At 43.2% G+C, this 22,696-nt stretch overlaps 1 protein-coding gene across 1 annotated transcript in view; it reads right to left on the bottom strand.

Annotated features, from left to right (window-relative positions):
* The window catches only part of LOC106737353 (baculoviral IAP repeat-containing protein 1-like), a 42,044-nt gene that overhangs the window by 4,971 nt on the left and 14,377 nt on the right, over positions 1 to 22,696 (bottom strand). Inside the window, exons 6-13 of the mRNA XM_059725077.1 lie at positions 18,189 to 18,285; positions 17,079 to 17,154; positions 15,354 to 15,408; positions 10,727 to 12,847; positions 9,556 to 9,726; positions 6,707 to 6,868; positions 5,664 to 5,750; positions 2,419 to 2,583 (exon numbers count right to left, since the gene is read on the bottom strand). Of these exons, the coding sequence (XP_059581060.1) occupies positions 2,419 to 2,583; positions 5,664 to 5,750; positions 6,707 to 6,868; positions 9,556 to 9,726; positions 10,727 to 12,847; positions 15,354 to 15,408; positions 17,079 to 17,154; positions 18,189 to 18,285 (2,934 nt within the window). The remainder of the gene's footprint in view (positions 1 to 2,418; positions 2,584 to 5,663; positions 5,751 to 6,706; positions 6,869 to 9,555; positions 9,727 to 10,726; positions 12,848 to 15,353; positions 15,409 to 17,078; positions 17,155 to 18,188; positions 18,286 to 22,696) is intronic.

Genomic DNA, 22,696 nt, shown 5'->3' with positions numbered 1-22,696 from the left:
CAAAACACTACAGGCTTTCTACGGAAATTTAAAAACATAGACCACCTTCCCAGCAACACACTCCTAGCCACCATGGATGTTACCAGCCTATACACCAACATCCCACACCAGGATGGCATCCAAGCCTGCCTTACATATCTACAGGCACAAGATTACAACACAGATTACAGACCCAAAGATATTACTGACCTTATACACTTCATCCTCACACGCAACAATTTCACTTTTAATAATCAACACTTCCTCCAGATGATGGGAACAGCTATGGGCACTAAAATGGCCCCACAGTATGCCAACCTTTTTATGAGCCACCTGGAAGAAGACTTCCTCAAGAACTGCACCATCAAACCCTTGCTATACTTAAGATATCTCGATGACATCTTCATCATTTGGACTGAAAACCTGCAATCTCTGATTGAGTTGCATCAGAAATTCAACAATCACCATCCCTCCATCCAACTTTCTCTAGAATACTCCAGCACTAACATCTCCTTTTTAGACACGATGATCAGTATCCAGAATGATAAAATACAGACCACGTTATACAAGAAACCCACAGGCCAACATACTTATCTGCACAGAACCAGCAATCACCCTAAACACACCAAAAACACTGTGATATACAGCCAAGCCCTCAGATACCACCGAATTTGCACTGAAGAGAACACCCGGGATTGCCACCTCACCAATCTTAAAAAGGCTTTCACCCAACAAGGACACTCCTCCAGAGAAACAGATAGCACGTTTGAAAGAGCCACCCGGATACCACGTGAAGAACTGCTGCAGTACAGAAGAAAACCCCCCACAAATCGCACACCGTTGGTTATGACATATCACCCCTCCCTTGAACCTGTATGGAAAATCCTCAAACAATTGCAACCCATACTAGACAGAGACCCTAGTCTTAAAAAGATCTTCCCAGAGCCACCCATCCTAGCCTTCAAACAATCACTGAACCTCGCTAACCTCATCACCAGAAGCAAACTTCCTCAAGCCCAAAACACACCAAAAGGATCCAGACCGTGCCATGACAAGAAATGTAAAACCTACCAACACATCTCCACCACCCCCACTATTACTACACCCCACGACAGAGCCATCAGCATCCCTGCATCTTACAGCTGCACCTCCTGAAATGTAATATATCTCATCCAATGCACCAAATGCCCTGATGGAAGATACGTAGGAGAGACCAAACAACAACTGCACACCAGAATGAATGCACACCGGAAATCTATCAAAGACAGAAATACACAATTACCTGTAGGGGCACGTTTCTCACAAGAAAACCACTCTCTCTCCAATCTCTCAGTTCTGATCCTCAAAGGAAACCTACAAAACACTTCCCAGAGACGAGCCTATGAACTCCACTTCATCAACCTCCTGGATACTAAAAATCATGGACTAAATATAGACATTGGATTTATGACACGTTATAACCTGCCTGACATCTGACTCCGGAGGTATCTCTCCACTTTCATCTCCCTTCTCTCCCCTTCCCCCCCCGCCTGTGTCTCACCCATTGACTCCTCAATCTACATTTTCACTGACTACCTGTCTTGTATGCATACCAGCCCAGCCACTGGCTTCTTTACTTTTCACTCCATCCAGGAAGAGCACACACCAACTGCTGAAACTTCCTTAGCCTGACAAAGGGTTTTTGAACCCGAAAGCTTGCTTAATAATTTTTTCCCAACTATTTGGGTTGGTCTAATAAAATATATCAGATTCACCCAAGGAACCTTGTCTGCCTATGTCCTTAGACCAACACGGCTACAACCTACACGCCTGAAAGTCCTTTAAGAAGTCTGCAGTTTACTTGCACTTGGTTTACTGATCATCTAAACTAGAAAGTGCATCCATTTTCAATGCTACGCAGCCAAAGAATTTACCTGTAGAACACCAGCAATCAAATCAAGGGGCCACAGCCCAAGGAAGTTTGTTTGGCTGTGATATTTAATAACTTACAGGGAAGTAATGTTATAAGTCATTTGACTGCAGATCTGCAGATGTCTTGACAGACATGACCCTCTGAGTGACCCACACTAGTTCACTTCCCCACCTGCAAGCAACTTAAAAGCTGTTCGGGGAATCATTGGACTAAGTGGCTAGGAAGGCTTATAGGTGAGGACAAGATACTTCAGCCAGAGGCAGTGAAGAAGGGGAATGATTCGAAGAGGTCAAAAAAGGCAAGAAATGAGGATGTGCAGGGTTTAGGATTTCAGGTGGGGTAAGGAGAAGCAACACTGGCTTCATGGAGGCCAGAGCAGAAGTGGCATCTTCTAAGAAGCTAGTTAAACTTGTAATTGTTTTAAAAGTAGCTACATGGGTAAGGGAAATTAATTTCTCCTGCAGAAACATCTCCCCTGCCAGAAGCGACTATTTCATAGGATTAATGTTTGTTTTAAAATAACTCACCTATTTCCAGTAGGCTCTCATCATTCAAAGAATGATGAAATGAGAAGCACCTGAGAAGTTGCAGATGTGAACACTGCTGAACAATCAGCTTTGCTGCATGCTTTATTCCATACACAGCAGGGAGGTAAAGTTCTTCCAGATTTACAAGACATCCTAAAGCAGATGCTGTAGAAAGAAGGAAAAGAAGTGTTGCACTCTTGGATGAAGACAGGCATAGACAAGAATACAGATTTGTAAGGACTCTTGCTAGCCTTGGCCAGTGATAATGGCCAGATCCACTGGAAAATTTCAAAGTAAAATATATATATGGCAAATTATTGGTGTGTGAAAATACACACAAATGGTTTTCAAAAGAATTTTTTCTTTCAATTCTCTAGTCCTTTCCACTGCAGAGATTACTTTATCCTGCAATTTGCTTGTGTAACCCTGGCAGCAGGGATACCTGCAACCACGTCCAAATTTTTGGGATGCTGGGGTGCCAATAGGTCTCGGTCAACTTCTACTCTGTCTACAGACTGGGAGCCACCACTCAGTCGAGTGCTCTCCCGTGGTTCTCCCCACACCAGACAAAACTCTAAATGACTATTTACAATAATACTGATAATAGTAACTGAGAAATTAACAGATTCAACATCACATAGATAGCAAACACAATATTTTCAATGAGCTCGATAATAATCTATACCAGCAAATAGAAGCAAATATTTATCACATAGCAAAAGCAATTATGTTATCAAATTTAGCACTCAGGCAACTTATAACAGGTATATACACCTAATCAGCTAGATCCCCACAGAATCACTCTGCCTCCAAGAAAGCAATCAACTGTGAGATGGTTGCAGCTAAGCACCTGTGGAGCTGTGCTCGCTCTGCCTCAGAAGATGTGTGGCAATACTGTTATCTGGTCAGATGGAGTCATCTGTCAGGACCTCAGGTGCAGCTACTCCAGTCTTTCCTGGATCCCTGCAAACAATCACACGATTGCCAAATGCTTCCCCAAGGCAGCTCCTCTGTGTTTGGCACCTGAAGTGCCCCTTCTTGGCTGTACTTTGAGCTCTCTGCTGGAGTTGTCCCAGAGAACCTTCTCTAGCAGCCCCTGTCCCTGATTCCATACCAGTGAATCCCTGCACCCAGGAAACTAAGGAGTGGGGAGAGGAACTGGTTTGCACAAACCCTGCTCCTTTAGTAAAGGATACCAGCCAATCCTGGGTACTCAGTAGCTTATTAGGGGTGTGCGAAGTGGGCTGTATTCAGTTCGGATTGGGATTCGGCCCAATGTGGAGAACAGTGATTCGATTCGCTGATTCGGATCACTGTCCCAATTCGATTTGGCTGAATCCAAATCTGAAGATTAGAATCGGAGAATCAATGATTAAGCCACAGACCATTTTAAATGGTTGTTCTACATACCTCGAGGTACCAGGCACAGCTTGTGAACGCTCCTACAGGAGCATGCGCCCCCTGCCCCATGTGCTTGGTGGCAGACCCGGAAGCGGACCAGAATTACTCCTCCCCAGGAGGCACCAGTTGCTGAGCCAGAGAGTGGGGGTGGGGTCGGGTCCCTCGTGCTCCGTGGCAGACACGAAATTGGACTGACATGGAAGTGGACCGGAAGTGCTTCTGGTCCACTTCTGGGCCTGCCGTCAAGTGCGCTGGGGACTCCCCTATGCTCCTGTGCGACGCTCCATCTGCCTCACCATTGCAGTATACACAAGCCGCCCGGTACCTTCAGGTATGTAGAAAAAACATATAAAGCTGCCTCCGTGTCCGAATTGTCAAATCTCTCCGAATCAAACTGGAGGCTTCCGATTCAATTCAGAAAGATTAATGGGTCTCCTAATTCAATTCCGATGCAGAGATTCAGCTGGTGAATCAGGCCAAACCTCCTCCAAACCAAATCAGCGACCAAAGCTTTACATGGCCCTATAGTTTATGGCTCCCTCTGCCCTCAGTAGCAGCTCACTCAGCAACACTTCTTCAGCCAGTCATCCTCTCAGAAGCAACTGTCCTGGTAGCAGCCGCCTCAGAAGCAGACCTTCTCCCCTGCAGCCCTCACCTACTCTCTCTCCTCTTCTTAGCCCCGGGCTTCCCGTCCCAGATTTGCAGCTGTCCAATTGCACACATGCATTCTGCAGCCTTCAGCTCCAAACTTCAGCTGCTATATCTGTGTACAGCCTGCTGCAAATCCACATCCCAATGATGCAAACACCCTGATTGAGTTTGCAAGCCTTGGGCAAACCCTTAAGCACCTTTACACTTGTTTGGGAGGCTTGTCAGTGGAAAAGGGAAAATATTTCCACTCAGACATTTTGTGAGGGGGTCAAGATTTTTGGATGCGTAGAAGACGTTTATTAGCCCTAAGACTTGTGAAGCGGTCCAGTGTGCCTTCTGAGTGTGTTGAAGGGTGAAGGGAGGTCATTCCTTCTTGTAGACCTCTGGAGTCCAGTAGAAAAGTTGGATGGGAGCACTCTCCCCAAAACTATCTCCCTTCTGAAACCTCAGCTATTGCCCAGCTCCTGCTGCCTCCCTCTGGGTTTCCTGAACTAAAACCTGCTCTTGCAGAACCTAGAATATCTGCAGGTAATGCATTCCCAGGAGATGAGCATTCATACCTTAAAAGATTAGGTGTTTAAAATCCGTAGCAAAAATAATCTCTGTCCTACCTATTAACTAGAAGTTGGAGGTTGAAATTATATACGAGTAAAAACAGAAAACAATATTTGTCTGAACAAAAATCTTGTCTTCTCTCAGTTAACCAACTTTTGTTTTCTTGTTTCTTATCTCTTCAGAAAGTCATGAGCTGTCATCACCACATCTTTCCAGATAGATATCCTTCCACTCTCCCATTGTCCTTTTTAACATTTTGTGTTAACCTAGGTAACAAGGCCTCCTTTACACATAAATGGGCTGCTGTCTATTTTTTTATTTTTTCTTTCCAGTCCACTTTAAATATTCTCAAAGAATATCTTGATTCTCAAAGGTGCTGAACACATGTAGGCCCCCAAGTTAGGACATCCAAGAGAGCTTCACTTAACAATTCATATATTTCAGAAGGCTCCAGGTGTGTGTTCACTTTGTGAGACTTGAACCACTGGTTCTAGACCTCTTAAAGATTTCAAATCTCCTGCTTAAATCACTTTATCGCCTCTACTGGTATGGCACTGATTCCTAGAAAATGATTATTATTCTTAGGCAACATAATTAATTCTGATTTTAAAAAAATAGAATGAAACTGTAAACCATACCAAAGGCTTGGGAAGTTTCCTCATCAGTAATGTATTGCTCATTAAGGTCTAACACTTTGAGAAACAGAAAATTTGGCAGAATATCAGCTAAAAAGAGAGAGAGAGAGAGAGAAATGAGCATTTTGATATTCACATTTTAAAATTATTATAACAAGAACTAATACAGGTTGCTTTTTTAATGCCTTGTCTTCCAAATCATAGATGGTTAGGCTCTCATATAATCCACGGGTTCTTAAATCGAAGGGACGCTTGTTTAAAGATTATTTATTACCACGTGTATCTCTAAAATTCTTTCCTGTGCTCAGATGGGTTAAGTATCTGATACCAGCTTGCATTATCAATTTCAATGCAAGTAAGATCCTGAACATACATACACAGTTCAATGTATACGATTTTTCAATGCAGATTTCTTCATTGATTTGTCTTCTGACTTGAATAGTAATTTCTTAGCCCAAGAGTGCTAATATGCTGTTTGGAAGTGTATTTAACCTATTTTAGATATATGACATACAGAAATCGTATCTGACTGTATGACTAAGAGGGTTCTTGCTGGCTATGTGTTCAGATACACTACCATGACACAAATGTAGATATTTCCTATAAAAACATGCTTACTAATCATTGCGTCTCCTCCTGACAGGCTCTTTGGAGGGCTGCCAACAAATTTAGAAACAGGAGACACCTACTCCCACATTGAAGCACCCTGAGGACATTGAAGTGAAAAAACTGCACCTCTTCCCTTGACTTCAATGGGAGCTGCAGAGGCTTAAAATCAGTTCTCACCTATTTTGGTGCATTAGGCACCTGATTTTGGAAGTTTGGCCAGACAATGTTTGGTGCTTTCTTGAACTTCACCAATTCAGTATTAAGATTATGCTATATTTTAAAATCAAATGGATTGGATTAGAGTTTTCTTGCATTAAAGTTCCCTAATATTAAGATATTTTGTATCTTTACATAGTCAACTTTTCCAAGCTGCTGAGTTTTAGAGGGGGCAGGGGGAATGAACAGAACAAGAGGTGCACAAGTCAGTGACTTCCTACCAAAGGATAACATGTCTCGGTCTCTCATAAATGATCCGGTAAACCTGATTTCCATTAATTTTTTGCAAGAAGAAACTGTAGCCAGAAGAGAGTCACAGTCAAGGAAGCTGGAAGTGTTCAGATGAAAGACACGGAGGTTCTGAAATCCCTGAATGAATCCAACTGTTAAAGGACAAAAAAAATCATACGATTAATGGATGAAGTTTCAGAATCAATATGGTTTCATTAGCAGTACCTATACATTTTCTTTAATGACATGGAGGAAAGATATACAGTAACGAGTTAAGTGAATGCATTAAATTATATTTTAAGACACCCTCTGCCCCCCCTGGCTTCTTGCACTATGCCCCTTTATTAAGGAAAATTTCACCTCCAGAAGTGCCTTTTCCTTTTCACTGTGTTATTTCATACTAAGAAGAATGAGACCCTAGGGCAGCAGTGTAATTAAAATTAAAGGGTAAAAAGAATGGAGGGACTTCACCCACAGTATAATCTTTTTGTTTGGAAATTTCAGTACTGTATACAATGCTCCATCTACACATTAAAATGCAAAAGGAAAATTAATTAAACATTTAATTTTAAAAAGCCCCAGAAAAACAAGGATCTCTCAATCAGGAACCTCAGTTGCTGAATTTGGTAACATGGGACAAGGGAGAGCAAGCAACAGTGGTGTTCACCCTCTTGTGTTCCACACCCACGCCAAAGTTGTGGGTCCAGCAGGAGCTGTGCCGACAAGCCAGTGAGCTGAGAGATCTCATTGCACTTGTACCATACAGCCAAAGGGGGTATGACTGCAATCCTCACCTCCCTCCCTGCTGGTGGGTATTTGCAAAACCACTCTTAACTGGCTCTGCTCTTTTCTAGCAGGGGAGTCCCAGAGGATGGTGTTGGGCAAATGCTCATCATCCCTTTGGGACCTTTCCTGTGCATCACCTAGCATTCCATCTTTTCACCTCTCCCATTTAATTGTGTACGAGGCCACTGGGCTAGATCATGAGGGGTTTGGAGTGAGGTGCCATCAGTATGCTGTTGACACCCAGCTGTCTCTCCCTCTCTCACCTGATCCAGGCCCTGAAGTCTAGATCCTTACCCAGAGCCTGACTTCAGTAGGGCACTGAATGCAGGTGAACCAACTGAAACCAAATCTAGACAAGGCAGGGGTGATGGATGTTGGCAGACCTCATGGCTTGGGTTGGAATACTGTTGGAGGTGGAGGTGGTACAAGATGCCCCTAGCCCCTGTTGCAACCTGAGAATCCAGGTACAGCAAAAGATCCAGAAGCACCTCAAGGCTGCAGGCCTGAGGGACATGGGGATGCTGAACTGTATCAATGATAGGTGTCCCAATCCCCACAACCCCAACTGTGAGGTCTGCCAACAGTTTAATTTGGTTCATCTGTATCCAGTCTCCAAATGCAGCCCAGCAATGGATAACAATCTAGATTTCATTGCCTGGATAAGATAAGAGAGAGCCAGCTCTGCACATCATCAGCATGCTGATAGCACCTCAAGCCAAATCTTCTCATGATCTAGCCCAGTGGCCTCATACCCAATTGAACAGGAGGGGTGAAAATGTGTAACACTGGGGGACACCCAGGAGAGAACTAAGTGATGCCAAGTACTTGCCCATCACCATCCTCTGGTACTTCCCTGCTAGGAAAGATCAGAGTCAATCAATAGTGACCCTGCAAATACCCACCAGTGGAAGGTCATTTTCAGTAGCTGTGTTTCAGAATTGGAATTCCCTCCCTTTTGTGGCCTGCCAGAATCTGGGCCTGGGCATCTTCAGTTAATTGGATTATTAGTGGTTATTCAGGTGATCTATATTCAGCTCCCAATTTTGCCCTCTTTTACCGCTCATGGTTTGGCAGAGGCTTTGACCACTGTAGATAGCATGTACAGCAAGGGAAATACCTCCAGTTGGTCTACACTGATTCCTTCTTCTGACCAATTTGGAAATAATAGTGAAAGGTTAAAAACATTTCTTCTTTGTTGGAATGACAAGGCCAGCTTAAAAACTGGGAGACAGGCAGGGGAAAGAATTCTGTTGGAGACTCAAGGAAGGATACAATGTTATACCTAAAGAAGAATCTAAAACAGTTATTTTTCTGCAGGAGAGTGCTATCTAAACTTGGTCATTAAAAACATTCAAAGATATACTCACCAAGGTTGCCAACTCAAGAAATTATTTCTTACAGACAATCTGCCATTTCCTACTGACAGATAAACTTTTTGATTATTATTGACACGTATTTTTATGACCAGTAAGAAATATTTCTTGGGCTGGCAGCCCTGTGAAACTGCAGAAGTGATTTTACAGCCTACTTCCCACACCACAGGGGTCCCCTACCCACCCCAAACACTGATACTCCCACCTGCCCCCACCCCCAGCCTGATCCACTCCCCTGTCACACCCACTGTCTCTCCTAGCCCACAGCTTCACCCTGGCAGCACCACCCTCCTCCCTGCCTGTACCTTTGATGCAGACAGCTGTTAGATGCAGGGGATGAGCATAGAGACCCAGTAGCAACACACTGCTATAAGGAAGGGGTGTGTGTGCTGGGGGAGGAGGGGTCTTGTCCAGCAGGCTCCTGGGAGATGCAAAGCCCTGAGAAGAGCTCAGCATGTGCAGGGGCCTGTCCTTCCACTTAGTAGGTGGTACTACTGTGCTCTGTCTGTCTTTCAGTGCTGCTCCAAATATTTCCTGTGACAGAGCTTAAAGCTGTCATGACTCTATGTTTTTATGGAGGGCAAAATATTCTTATGGATTTTCATAGACAAGCATTTTTAGGGTGTCTTTTTTATGGAGCGTCCATAAATTAATGTACAGTTGTCAACCCTGGCACTCACCCAGCCTGGAAGAACTATCTGAAAAGTTCACATTATCAATCAACAATCTCTCCATGCTATGGATATTTCCAAAGCCACTGGGCATGATGTTAAACACATTTTGACCATTCTGTACATACACTGATAATCCCTTTAAGCAGGTGAATTTGTCCAAATTTGTAAAAAGCAATTCTGAAAGACAAAGTAAAACAAATAATGACACTGGTTTAGTCTTCTTGATCTTGTCCTGTTCTCTCTACCCAGTCCATAACAATACAGATTCCTTGATAAAACTTTCTGCTGGAAAAGGGCTCTTAATGGAAAACTACCTCCACTAAAATGGTCCCCTATTCACTCCACACCTTGACAACCCTGACTTCCCCCTATTTCATGCCCCCCAGCCTGATCCACACTGCCCCCACTCCCCCTTGTCCTGGGATGGACCCCAACCCACTGCCTCTCTCCCTTGCAGCTCTGTCCCGATGGCATAAAGAATTGCATCTGTGCATTTCAGTGGGAGCTTCAGAAACCTTTCACAGTTGAGAGTGTAAGCCAAAAAACCCCAAAACAATTTAAAAAAACCCCCACCCAAAAACAATTTAAGGCATGAGTGGGCTTTTTTGTTTGTTTGTTTTTAAAAAGTAGCATATCTTTAATTCAGTGGTGTTCAACCTCCACAGCCATGGCTCCCCCTGCCACCAAATTTATGGATCTGTGGGGAGCCCTGCAAACCAAATGACATAGTCCTGCACTCTGGATTGCACCAGCGCACAGGGTTGGTCCACAGCCAGATCTGATGTGCTGGATCACACCCATCAATCACACTGGCTCCAGCCTGTGGATTGGCCCTGCACCACGCACATAGCCTGCAGGACTGAAAGTTTTGAGCACCAGGGCTTTAATCTATTGTGCAGGAAAATGTACCTTGCGAGTAACTATGAACACTCCCGTTTACAAACCAATTGGTTATTCCACTCAAATATTGGGGGATAGATTTAGAAATGGCACCTCAGAATGGAAGATAAATTTTACCCCGACTACAGTTTTTTCACCATCACCTTTAGAATTCATTTTAACTGAATGGCTCTTTAAGCTTTATGGATTTAAAAAAAAACCCCAAACACCCACAAAGAGAAAAGCAGCTAGACAGAAAAAAAAAAACTCCAGTCAGTTAACAATCACTGGACTGTACCTGGCACTTTGGCGTCTTCCTTTATCTCAAGAGATTCCACTGAAGACATAGACAGAAGTAGTTCTTGTTCTGCTACACTCAAGTTAACATTACACAGGCTGCATTTTTTAAAGCATTCCTTGTGCTGTTCAAGAGCTGGTCGGATACTTTCAACCAGTCCTGGACTATCATTTAGGCAAAGCTCAATATTGTCTGAAATAGAGAATAGTACCATAAGGTTCCTAAGATCGGCTTCTTCCAAAGAACTAATGGCATTGGCTACAAATTTCAGAGCTGAAATCTTTGCACGACCCTTTGCAAGTATGAAAGGAGCCATAAGAGAGTCTGGCAGAAATCTAGAAACCAGTGAAAAAAAGCTATTCACATTATTCTCAAGTTCTTTCATCCTCTGTGACATATCATTTAGATTTATAAATGCAGAAGCATAATCCGTGTCAATCGTTGGAACCTCCAGTTCAGAGGGATGAATTCCTATGTCCGAAAAATCAGATTTTGGTTTATATTTTTTTCCATGTACATTTAAGTAAAAAGTACTGGGAAAAGACAGGCTTTCTGGAAAATCGAGAAAAAACCACAGCAAAAAACTGTACTGTGACACTAATGTGCCAAAAGAAAATGTTTTTCCTCTAAGAAACTCAAAGATGGCTGGGGCACACATTGCAACAGTGTCACTTTCATAAGCTGCAGAAATTGCAATGTTCAGCAAAAGGCGAGTGAAAAATGAAAGACAAAATTCTGACTCCAAATCATCTATTGCCTGCACCACCATTTGTAGTTCTGGGTGATGTCGTAGTAGTTCATCACTTTCTGCTTGACTTTCAAATGCCTCCTTAGAGTGGATTAAGTTGAATAAATGGGTTATGATTTTTGGAACTGCCTTGGAAGGATAGCTGCAAGCATACTGCAATAAAAAGTGATAGGTCCCAGAAACTTTCCTCAACGTGTTGATTTGCTGCAAGTAATACAGTCCTCGTTCCAGGTTTTCTTCAACATCAGAAGCTAGGAGCTCGCTCATCCTTAGCCCTGCCAGGAACTCTTGGAATGATGGATGAAAGAACTGATAAACTGGCTGCAGCCTTTGGGCAGTGAATTTGCTCAGCAGGCCCAATCTCAGAGCTTCATCTCCATCAAGACCTATTTCAGAGAGGTCTTCCTCCCTGAAATCAAAGCACGGCTTGAAAAGACCTTTTAAGGCAAGCTCTCCACAGGAGGACACCATGGCACTAACATGGTCTCCTTCTTCCAAGTATTTTAGGGAGTTATACAGCAAGTAGGCTTTAAAAATAGCCTTGTCACTGAAGATGTTCCCCCCTGGGTATTGTATCCAATACGTACAGAGAGCCACAGTTAGAAGCGGGGTCTTCAGAAGAGTCTTCATGGTGTCTTCCCATTTCAGCTTATAGATGAACTTTTCCACAAGGGCAATGTTGTGTGAAAACAGCTTCCGAAGGACGTAGAGAGTGCTGTACAGAGGAAACTGCACAATAGTTAAAATTGTATTTGCATGCTTGCGGATTTCTCTGATCCGATTAGTACGCACAGCGATAACCAGGCAGTGTTTGTTGAAGTGGTTCTTTTGTACAAGTCCTTCGATGACCGAGGGGACTGAATTCATCTCGCCGTAGTCATCCAGAAGGAACAGGACCTGGTGCTTTAAGTGCTGAAGGATGTTCCTCAGGGACATTTCTGTTAACGACCCCGGAAATCCCACTAACTGGTTGCAGATGATGTCAGTCAAGCTTTGATCCCCTTTTGTGGCACTCAGGGAAAGATAAAAGACCAACTTGAACCTGCTTAGCACGGGGCAGCAGCCTGAAGCCCACAGCACAGCTACCTTCCTCAGCAATGCTGTCTTCCCACCTCCTGCTTCACCTTCAAGGACAGTGATGGAGTTAAGGTTTGCAAGGATGTCAGGCAGCAGGAGCTGCTGCAGTGGCTGGTTATAGATATCCTTTGAGACAACTGACAGGTCGGCGTAAAGCAATTTCAAATCAATGGCAAAATGGGTAGAGTCACCAAAGGAAGGCAGTCTGCTAAACCTGGTATTACTGTAAGCCTGCCTGAGATGTTCAGTCAATGCCTTGGCTTCTTGGGTCCATTCAGGATCCTCAAGGGTCATGTCTATTAATAGAGAGGAGATAAGGAAAATTAAGTGCACACAAAAGAAACCTACAGTGCTCCTCAGAGTGCCTTTACTGTACAAACAAGTCCCTTGCTCAGACACTGCTGCAAAGCTAAAGCAGATGCTCCTTCTTCCAACTATATCACTATGCAACATACAGGAGGTTCACTCATCCCTCAAGTGACAGGTATAAGGTGTCACTTGAGGGATGAATTTGGCTTAATTAACTATTAGCAAATGATCATGCAATGAGCCAGAAGAGAGGTTCCAGTATTGGACTCTACGTCTAGGTTTTCAGCCTACCTAATAGTATCTAACCAACCCTTCCAGTCATTTCCAATCCTATTTACACTGACAGTCCTAGCTTAGTTCTCTTATTCAGGATGCTGTGGAGGCTGCTGGAATGTCCTACAGTTACCAGACTCACTCCTCACCAGTGAATTTACTGGCTCATTAATGTGCAAGCCACTGCCTTCCTGCGATTGATGGGCACAGAATAAAAAGCCCCATGATTAGTGGCACCAACTAGAAATTCTCCTTTAGTTTTGAGGACAGTGCTCAGTGCTTGTGGAGCTGTTTTTTCTATCCCTATGCTGGATGTGTGTATCGCTCTTTTGCTCTTCTCTGTACACTCACCAAGGTCACTTGAGGGGTCCTTATCTAAGTTCATTCATATTTGTCATTGCCCTCTGCAGTTTCAAAGAGCCAGACAGTTGGGAACATTCAATCACAGATAGGACCTTAGCAAGGATTTTGCTCAGGAGTCAGCAGCCCTTTTCCCTTTCTCATTTATCTACCTAACTTGTATCCACATTCACCTGTTCAGTAGTGCACAATTGAGATAGGTTACGGTCACTCTTCATTCACAGCATATCAAGTACAGTGTTGTCGCTCACACAGTGAGGATAAGAACATTTTGCTACAACTATACCAAAAATTAATTATTAAATCAATTTTAACCAGAAAACAAAAAAAGATCACAAATTAATGGTGTGTAATAGCTACCCATAACAAACATTCTAATGAAATCTGATTCATTTCACCTCTGTTTTTGGTTCACCAGTGGACAGTAGCCAAAGTTTCCTTTCACTACAAACTTCAGACCATGGGACCTACATACACAGGATACTGAGCAGACTGGGACTTCCAAAAGCCATATGCAACCATTCAAGTCTTTCCTTTCAGTAAAGAGGGGAGCTACATATATATTTGTGGTGCAGTATCACCATGGATGATAAAGCACATTTAAGACTCCTTTGTCTACTTTTTTAGCATTTATAAACTATTAGGCTTCTTAGGATCTAGCAAAAGTGATTTTTTTTTGCCAGTGGTAGAAGAGAAGTGTGTAACATTTCTGTCTGTATTCTGAAATTCACATGCAATGCCATGAAGGACAATGACAGATCTCCCAGAGTCACCCAGAACACATAGTCACACAAAATTGTGCAATTCCAAAATAGCCAGAGACATAGTTACTGCATATATTTTTGTTTCCAAATATTTGCTGAAGAAGGTCTCTGAAATGAACCAGCAAATCTAACACTGTTTTTTATTTATCAGCTCTCACTCACAACAACTCTAATATCTGTAGACCAGGAACTTTGGGCCATGATTCAATGATACCTCCTTTTGTGTAGCTTCATTTCTAACAGATCTAATCATACACATCACTAACACTACCCCCTCAAAATTATTTCAGTGACTGATACAATTTTACGTAGAAAAAAGGAAAGGGTACTGTAAGCCTGATAGAAAACTATTTTAAGTCAGACTCTTTGGGTTTCAAATGCAGCATATGCAATGCTAATATACCAGTATTTTCCAAAATATGGTAATATACTAGTATTTTCCAAAATATGAATGAACTCCTGAATGAAATTCACCCATTCCCACACCTACGTCCTTCACTAAAGTCACATCTTCACTTTCAGAAAAGGACTGGTGTTGTCTGCTGGGCAGTCACGTGGCTTCCTGTGAACAGGTGAACTCTACCATCTGCCAGCTCCATTTATGTCACAGGTTACACATTAGGCCAGGGATTTAGCAACTTTTTGTCACTGTGGACTTCTGCTTGCAACTCAGCCCTGGCAGAGTCTGCACCCTGCAACCCTCCAGGAATAAGCAGATACTGGGAAGGAAATGGACAGAAAAAGGCCAGCGATAGGACTCTGGAGATGCTGCCTCTACCACTGTGGATGGAGTGTGCTACTGTTTCCCATAGCTGCCTGGGGCAGAATCCAGTCTATTCACAGGCTGAATCTGGTCTGTGGGCCATAGGTTGCCAACCCTTACATTAGGCAGTAGCTGACTGAGGTACTACAAGCTGCTTACTCTGCACAACCTGAATCCCTATTTCAATTAGAACCTTAGGTCTAAGAAAGGGGTCTAGAATTTGACAATGAAATAGATACCTTATCTATTTAGTTCCCTTGAACCAGAAAGAGTTCAGTAGAAAGGTTTAATGTGGAGAGAGCCTTCCAACAAGAGGTACAGAATAGTACTTACCAGTAAAAGCAGAATATTGGCATTTTCTCCCTTCTGAGGTTGGCTTTGCAGTTTGCTGGGGGGAAAAAAGAAAAAAATTAATAATGTATCACCTCTTAAACAAAAGGCAGGGTGCACTCAGCAGACTTCCACTGCTGAACATATCATGGAAATAAAATGCATCTGTTGCTGCTTTTTTTAACATGACTTCACTAAGAACATAGGCAGGTAGGCCTGGAAAGGGTCCAAGGGCCATCAAGTGCAGTAAACTCACAGTTTACTCACAGGCAACCATTTCCCTATATTCTTAAAAATCATCTACATCAAACCCTGACATACCACAGCTACAAGGTGCAAAACCAGAGGTTGCAAGAACCCCTATGACATGCCAAAAGTAAAAGGGGAGAAACAGATGGCACTGGCAGTGCCCTGCCACTGCAAGGGCAGAAGAGTAAATGTTTTTGGTTTGTTTGTTGTTTTGCGGTTTTGGTTTTTTGTTTTGGCTTTTTTTGGGGTGGTGGTGGTGGGGGGGGGGGGGGGTTGGGGTTTTTTCAGGCTTAGGAAATCATTGGAAAAGACCAACACATCACTTTATAGAGGAAGGTAAATCTTTCCTCTCAATTTTGCCAATCTGATAGGGGCGGGGCGGGGCAGGGGGCAGAATGGGGGTGGAATTCTTTCCCGACCTCCAACTTGGTGATGGGTTTGAACAAGTCAACGGGGTCAGATTGCATCTGGAGCGCATTCTAGACTACTCATGGAATTGGCTAAGATGATTGCATAGCCATCAGCTATTATGAGGAAAAATGAGAAAAAGCAAATTCCTACTTAGGTAATCAACAAAAGCCCTGAAGCATGAGATTTCCAGACAGCTATCATACTTTAAAATAGTTACCTCTAGATCTCAACCCCAGTATGGCAAATGATTGAATCCATATTACACACACTGATGGCTGAACCAAGAATTTTCTAGCCTATCTCACTAGCCCAGCCATAAAAACTTATCAAACTGAATCTTAAAATGATTCAGATTCCTTCTCCCCCCTCCCCTAAAGTGATCCCTTTTCCTTCTCTACTTTGTTCAGATTATTCCAATCCTTTACTCCTCTTAAAATGCTCTTCTCCACCCCTAATATTTATCCTGCAAGTATATTATTAAAAAGTAATGCTCTTCCCTAATTATCCTCATTTTGCCAATCTAAACAAGCCAAATTCCTTTATTCTTCTTTCATAAAATACGTTTTTCATTCCCTAATCTTCTTAGTACTTGTGCTATGATAAGTTCATGTTCATCTTTTCTGAACACTGGTGACACAGTATTCTGAAAGTAGTCTTACCACTGCCACTCCTAAAAGCCTCTCTCAGTTCATGGTGCAGCCATGTCAGATTCCAACAAATTTGCAAATTCTGCTAAATACCTTGTCACAAGGACAAGGATAAGGACAAGAAAAGGAAGGAAGTTCACTGCATACACAAGTAGATCCTTAAAGATACATGCTATTTTCTAACATGGTACAGATAACCATCTAAATTAAAAAAGGAGAACCTCTCTCAAGGCTTTTACTTCCCCCAATCAGAAATTCACAGTGGTTCAGTGGACAAAGACAAAGCATTAGTACAGGGCTCAGGTTAAAGTAATTTTTGCATACCATATACACAGCGATTTACTCTGACCGGAACATCCATTTCTACATAACAAAGCATGAATTCTCCAGCCAACAGTAAAGAATAAGACCAATTGATTACCTGCTCAGAATGTAATGCTGACTGATTCTTTGGTGGATCTACTGTCATCTCATTGAGTAGCTCCAAGCATTTGCAACTAAAATTAAATGTTCAAACATACAACATTAAACCTGATGCAATTTAACTTGCTTACTTGGCTGTTCTTTTTCAGTTAGTAGCACATACAAAAAAAGGCAGAATCAACCATACATTTGGACGAGGCAAGGATTTTTGTGGGCGATATCTTTTACTGGACCAACTGCGTGTTTGAGATTGATTTATTTTTCTAAGATTAGACAAACTTGTCTAAATCTATCCCAACCATGCTCTGGCCCAATGAAATACATTACCCAAAAAATTATTGCCTAAAGCATATTTCATGGACCATCAGGACTACAACATCACTCCAACAGTACGTTTGGAAGCTTTTCAGAACTCATTCTCTACGCTCCTAAGGAAAGGATCCAGCAGTATTTCTGCTAGCTTTACTCCTTGTCCCCACATCTGCATGACCCCCCCACTTCCAATCAAGCAAGGCAGTAAACTGATCCATCCGAAGTTTAGCAAGACCTCTCCATGACCAGAAAGGCTTTGCTGTCATAGGCAATAGACACACTGGTTTATCCCTAAATCCCTCAACTCTGCACATTCAATCATACCATCTCTGCCAATACTGAATAGTATCTCCCTATGCATATAATCTTACTGATTTTAAAGGGACCATTTGTGCTATTAGAGTGACTCATGATGAGTCAGGCTGTCCCAGAACTAGTTCCACACAGACCAAGCACAAACAGCACATATTCTTCCTCACATGAGTCATGCTTGCAGGTATGTATGTCAGTATGCATTGCAAAGGGACTAAACACATTAATGAAGATCTGTAGTACCCAAAATCTATTCTCTGTGGGGAGTCACTAAAGTTTGTTTTGCAAATATTCATGTGTGAAAAAGGTATGTGAACAACACCATGCAACTAATTTGAGGTCTAGATTGCTGTTTTCAGAATGAGCTATTTAATGATCAATTCTTAATATAAAACCTGTTTTGTTCAGTAGTCTTTTTTAAAGAAATGCAGGTCAACCTTCTTTGACACTAAGAAGAATTTCTCAAGGGCACCCAGTTACTCACTCAGGTAACCATTTTTTGTGTTCTTTCCACGGATCATCACCTTCCTCCCAATTCTCCAAACATCCAGCACAGGCAAAGCATTGAACATCCCCTTCACCTACATACAGGGAATAACATGTCACAAAAGGGGATCATGAATGTTTCTGCATGTTCTGATTAATACATCTTTTACTAAAAAGAATAAAAAGGTTGTGTGTTATGTTTCCACAAGATGATTGAGTATTCAAAGCAGATTACAAAATATTTGTATTTTTTTATCCAGCATTATTTTTGATCTAGCATTATAGTGACTGAACACCTCTCTCTTTCTGGCTTCCAATTAAGGAAATGTGCATGGGAAAAGATAGATGTCAGGATCTAGACATGTTATTCCAAGGATATGGACACGTGTACCTTTGTAGCCATTTCAAAAGGGCAGCAGCTAGTATATTCTAATTCAAGGGTAGTCAAGCCTGGATCCAGTACGGAGAGCCATGTGATTGCTTGTGGATCTTCCCAAAAGTCTGGAAATTTGAGGCACTTGTATACATGACACTGTTTAATCTTCACTAAATTAGATAGGCTTATTAAAATTGACGTTATTTGTTTAAATTCGATATGTCATTGTTTACGGGTGACAGCCTTTAAATCAAACTAAGCTCAGTGTGCAATTCACAGTAAATTACAGCAGGGGGAGCTGCACATCAATCCACCCTGCTGATTTCTTTGGTACTCAATTACAGCAGGGGGCACCAGCAAACCAGTAATTCCCCCTCCCCCACCCCAGGAAGCCATAGTTGCCTGCAGGGAGCCCCATGCCAAGCCGCGGTCACCTGTACAGTCATCCCTCCACCCCCCATGGCCCAGGCATGGGTGCCCACCTGTGCCTTGCTGCCCATGTCTCCCCAAGGGGTGTGGTTCCTGATGGCGGCACTGTCACTGTCACCACATAATCTGCCCTGGTTCCATCAGGAAATTAAGAACCGCTTGGGCACCTAAAGGGGGGACCATGGCACACTTTCCTTTGCCCTTCAGAGCAAATGCCACCTGTCCACTCACAGGACTACCCAGGTCCAAACAGGCTAAGTCCCAAAGACTTTCCAGGTCCAAAGTGAGAGGCATCATATTAACATTTTTTTTGTTTCAGTCATTGTGCAGGCATTCCCCCCCGCAAGCCGACTGGAAATTTTTTAGTAGACTTACCAGTTCTACAAGTTTTTCCCACCCCCTGTGGGTCCACCTGCCAGCTGCTGTGTTGATTTGCTGCTAATTGCCCATAGTCTGCCTTCAGATGGCTCCTTCTGTCAGCTGTGTCATCCCCTGGGCAGCACTGGGGTAAGGTGGCAACTAAAACTGCTACTGCTCCCCTACCACCACCACCACCATATTTCCAAGCCTCACAGGCCAGATGATGTGGTCCCATGCATGGAGTCTGGCTGGCACATGCAGGGCGAGGGCTGGGGTGGTGGGCCCAAGCTAGGGCTGGGGATGGAGCAGCAGGCCTGGTGTGATCCAGCACATGTGGGATTGGTACTGGAGCTGTGGCAAAGGGCCCGATTCATCATGCACAGGGACAAGGCCTGATCTGGCACTCAGAGTCTGCACCATGGACATGATATATACAGCCTATGAAACAAAGGCCTCGTCCTGTGCATACCAAATTAGACCCCAGCCCCATGCATGTACCCCACAGACCAGCCTGGCACCACTCATTCATCCCGTGGGGCCAACATGTTCTAATTTCTGTAACTACCAGCAAGCCAGGAACAATATAGGAACTTGACAGGCAAGGTCAGCTCCCAGACAACTGCACCTGGCCGCGCAGTCTGGGGAGGAGGTCAGCAGCTAACAGTGGCCAAAGAACAGTTTAGGGACTATTTAGAAAAGCTGGATATGTACAAGTCCGTGGGGCAGGATGCAATGCACCAAAGGGTGCTGAGGGACTCAGCTGGCACGATTGCAGAGCCACTGGCCTTTATCGTTGAAAACTTGTGGCAATGGGGAGAGGTCCCAGATGATTGGAAAAGGGCAAATATGGTAACCATCTTTAAGAATGGGAAGAAGGGGGATCTGGGGAACTACAGACTGGTCAGCCTCATCTCAGTCCCTGGAAAAATCATGGAGCAGCTCCTTAAGGAATTTTTAAGCAGTTGGAGGAGAAGAAGGTGATTAGGAACAGTCACCATGGATTAACCAAGGGCAAGTCATGCCTGACCAACCTGATTGCCTTCTATGATAAGATGACTGGCTGTGGATGCGATACATCTTGATTTTAGCAAGGTTTTTGATACAGTCTTCCACAAGCAAGCTAAGGAAGTCTGGGCTGAAGAAATGGACAGTAAGGTGGATAGAAAACTGGCTGGATCATCAGGCTCAGAGGGTAGTAATCAATGGCTCGGTGTCTAGTTGGCAGTCAGTATCAAGTGGAGTGCCCTGGGGGTTGGCTCTGGGGCCAGTTTTGTTCAATATTGTGATTAATGATCTAAAAGATGGGATGGGGTGCACCTCCAGCAAGTTTGCAGATGACACCAAGGTGGAGAAGTAGTAGATAGGCTGGAGGGTAGGGCTAGGATTCAGAGAGACCTCAACAAATTGAAGGATTGGACCAAAAGAAATCTCAAGAAGTTCAATAAGGACAAGTGCAAAGTCCTGCATAGGATGAAAGAATCCCATACACCATTACAGCCTGGGGACTGGCTGGCTAAGCAGTAGCTCTGCAGAAAAGGACCTGGGGGTTACACTGGACAATAAGCTGGATATGAGTCAGCAGTGTACCCTTGTTGCCAAGAAGGCTAACAGCATACTGGGCTGCACTAGTATGAGTGTTGCCAGCAGGGAAAGGGAAGTGATTCTTCCCCTCTATTCAGCACTGGTGAGGCCACATCTTGAGTACTGTGTTCAGTTTTGGGCCCTCCACTACAGAAAGAATGTGGACAAGTTGGAGAGAGTCCAGCAGAGGGTAACAAAAATGGTTAGAGGGCTGGGGTACATGACTTCTGAGGAGAAGCTGAGGGAACTGGGCTTATTAAGTCTGGAGAAGAAAAGACTGAAGGAGGATTTAATAGCAGCCTTCAAGTACCTGAAGGGGGGTTCCAAAGAAGATGGAGCTAGACTGTTCTCAGTGGTGGCAGATGACAGAACAAGAGAAAATGGTCTCAAATTGCAGTAAGGGAAGTTTAGGTGAGATATTAGGAAAAACTCTCTCACAAGGAGGGTATTGAAGCACTGGAAAAGGCTACCCAGAGAGGTTGTAGAATATCCATCCTTGGAGGTTTTCAAGATTCAGCTAGACAAACACTTCACTGGGATGATCTAGTTAGGGATGGTCCTGCTTTTAGCAGAGGGTAGACTAGACACTAGAGGACCTCCCTTCCAACCCCAATCTTTCTATGATTGTATGACACAACCATACTCAAATTTTAACACTGGATGAAGCGCTGTAAAAGTTGGAGTGTTTTTGCTACATTTATACCATTCTCAACTCGTCCACACATAACAATTAGAACATAACAGCTGCTGCCCTTTTGAAACACTTCCAGAGGTCCATGTGTCCATACCCTTAGTGCCAACAGAGAGCAAGAGGTAGAGTAACCTTGATCCTGTAAATTTTTTCACAGGAGAGCAATCAAGCATCTGGCTCTCTCTTCACATTGGCACTTAATAATGGCCTAAATAAATTTATTTTCTCAATGTTCCACCCCTTTCCTTCCCACACTACTAAAAGTAACTTTTATTCCACCTGAAAAGGGTTAAGAAAAAAAAGAAACACACGGGCTGACAAAGAAACATAGGTACTCTAAAGAATCTTCTGCTGGTATTCAGTCCAATCCCTGGTATTACAGGAAACTGAATCATAACATTTATTAAATCTGGTCTTAAAACACAAGTTAGGTTGCTTACTTCCAGTTACATCAGAACCAAGACCTCAAACCTTTGATGGCTAGCTATTTTCTGTAAAGTTCCAGCTTAATTTATTTGTGAATAAATTGCACCCATTTGTTCTCATGCTAACACTGGCCATTAGGTAAAGTGGCTCTTACTCTTCCCTAAGGCTTGACTTCCAAAATGCAATCTGAGAGAAAAATAATATCCCCTATCAGGCCTCATTCTGCCACCCTAACTAAACCCAACTGTCCTAGCTTGCCCTTAGAAGATGGGTTCTTCATGCCTCTGATCATCTTAGATTTCATGCTTCTTGACCAAAGATGACCAAAAAAAAGTACACAGTATTCCACATGCTGGCTCACCAGTACTTTACCCAAAGTCATCACTTCTGTTATCTCCTTGTATCTGGAGATACTTTGCCTGGTATGTCATACACTTATAACCTTATGCCTTTTCTCATAACCTCACCATATTGGTGGGGTCATAGTCATCCTGTGATCCATCAGTACACCCAGATCTTTCTTTGACACCATCATTATGAGTCCTCAGCCTATGATGGAATGTCTTGAAGTTAATCCATAAGTCCATGACACGGCACTTTCTACCACTGAATTTCACCCATTTCTATCACTCTGGTCCTCAAT

Source organism: Alligator mississippiensis, chromosome 3 (genome assembly GCF_030867095.1).
Source record: "Alligator mississippiensis isolate rAllMis1 chromosome 3, rAllMis1, whole genome shotgun sequence".
NCBI lineage: Eukaryota > Metazoa > Chordata > Crocodylia > Alligatoridae > Alligator > Alligator mississippiensis.
Note: the sequence above shows the minus strand (reverse complement) of the source record. Positions and strands in the feature narration are given on the sequence as shown.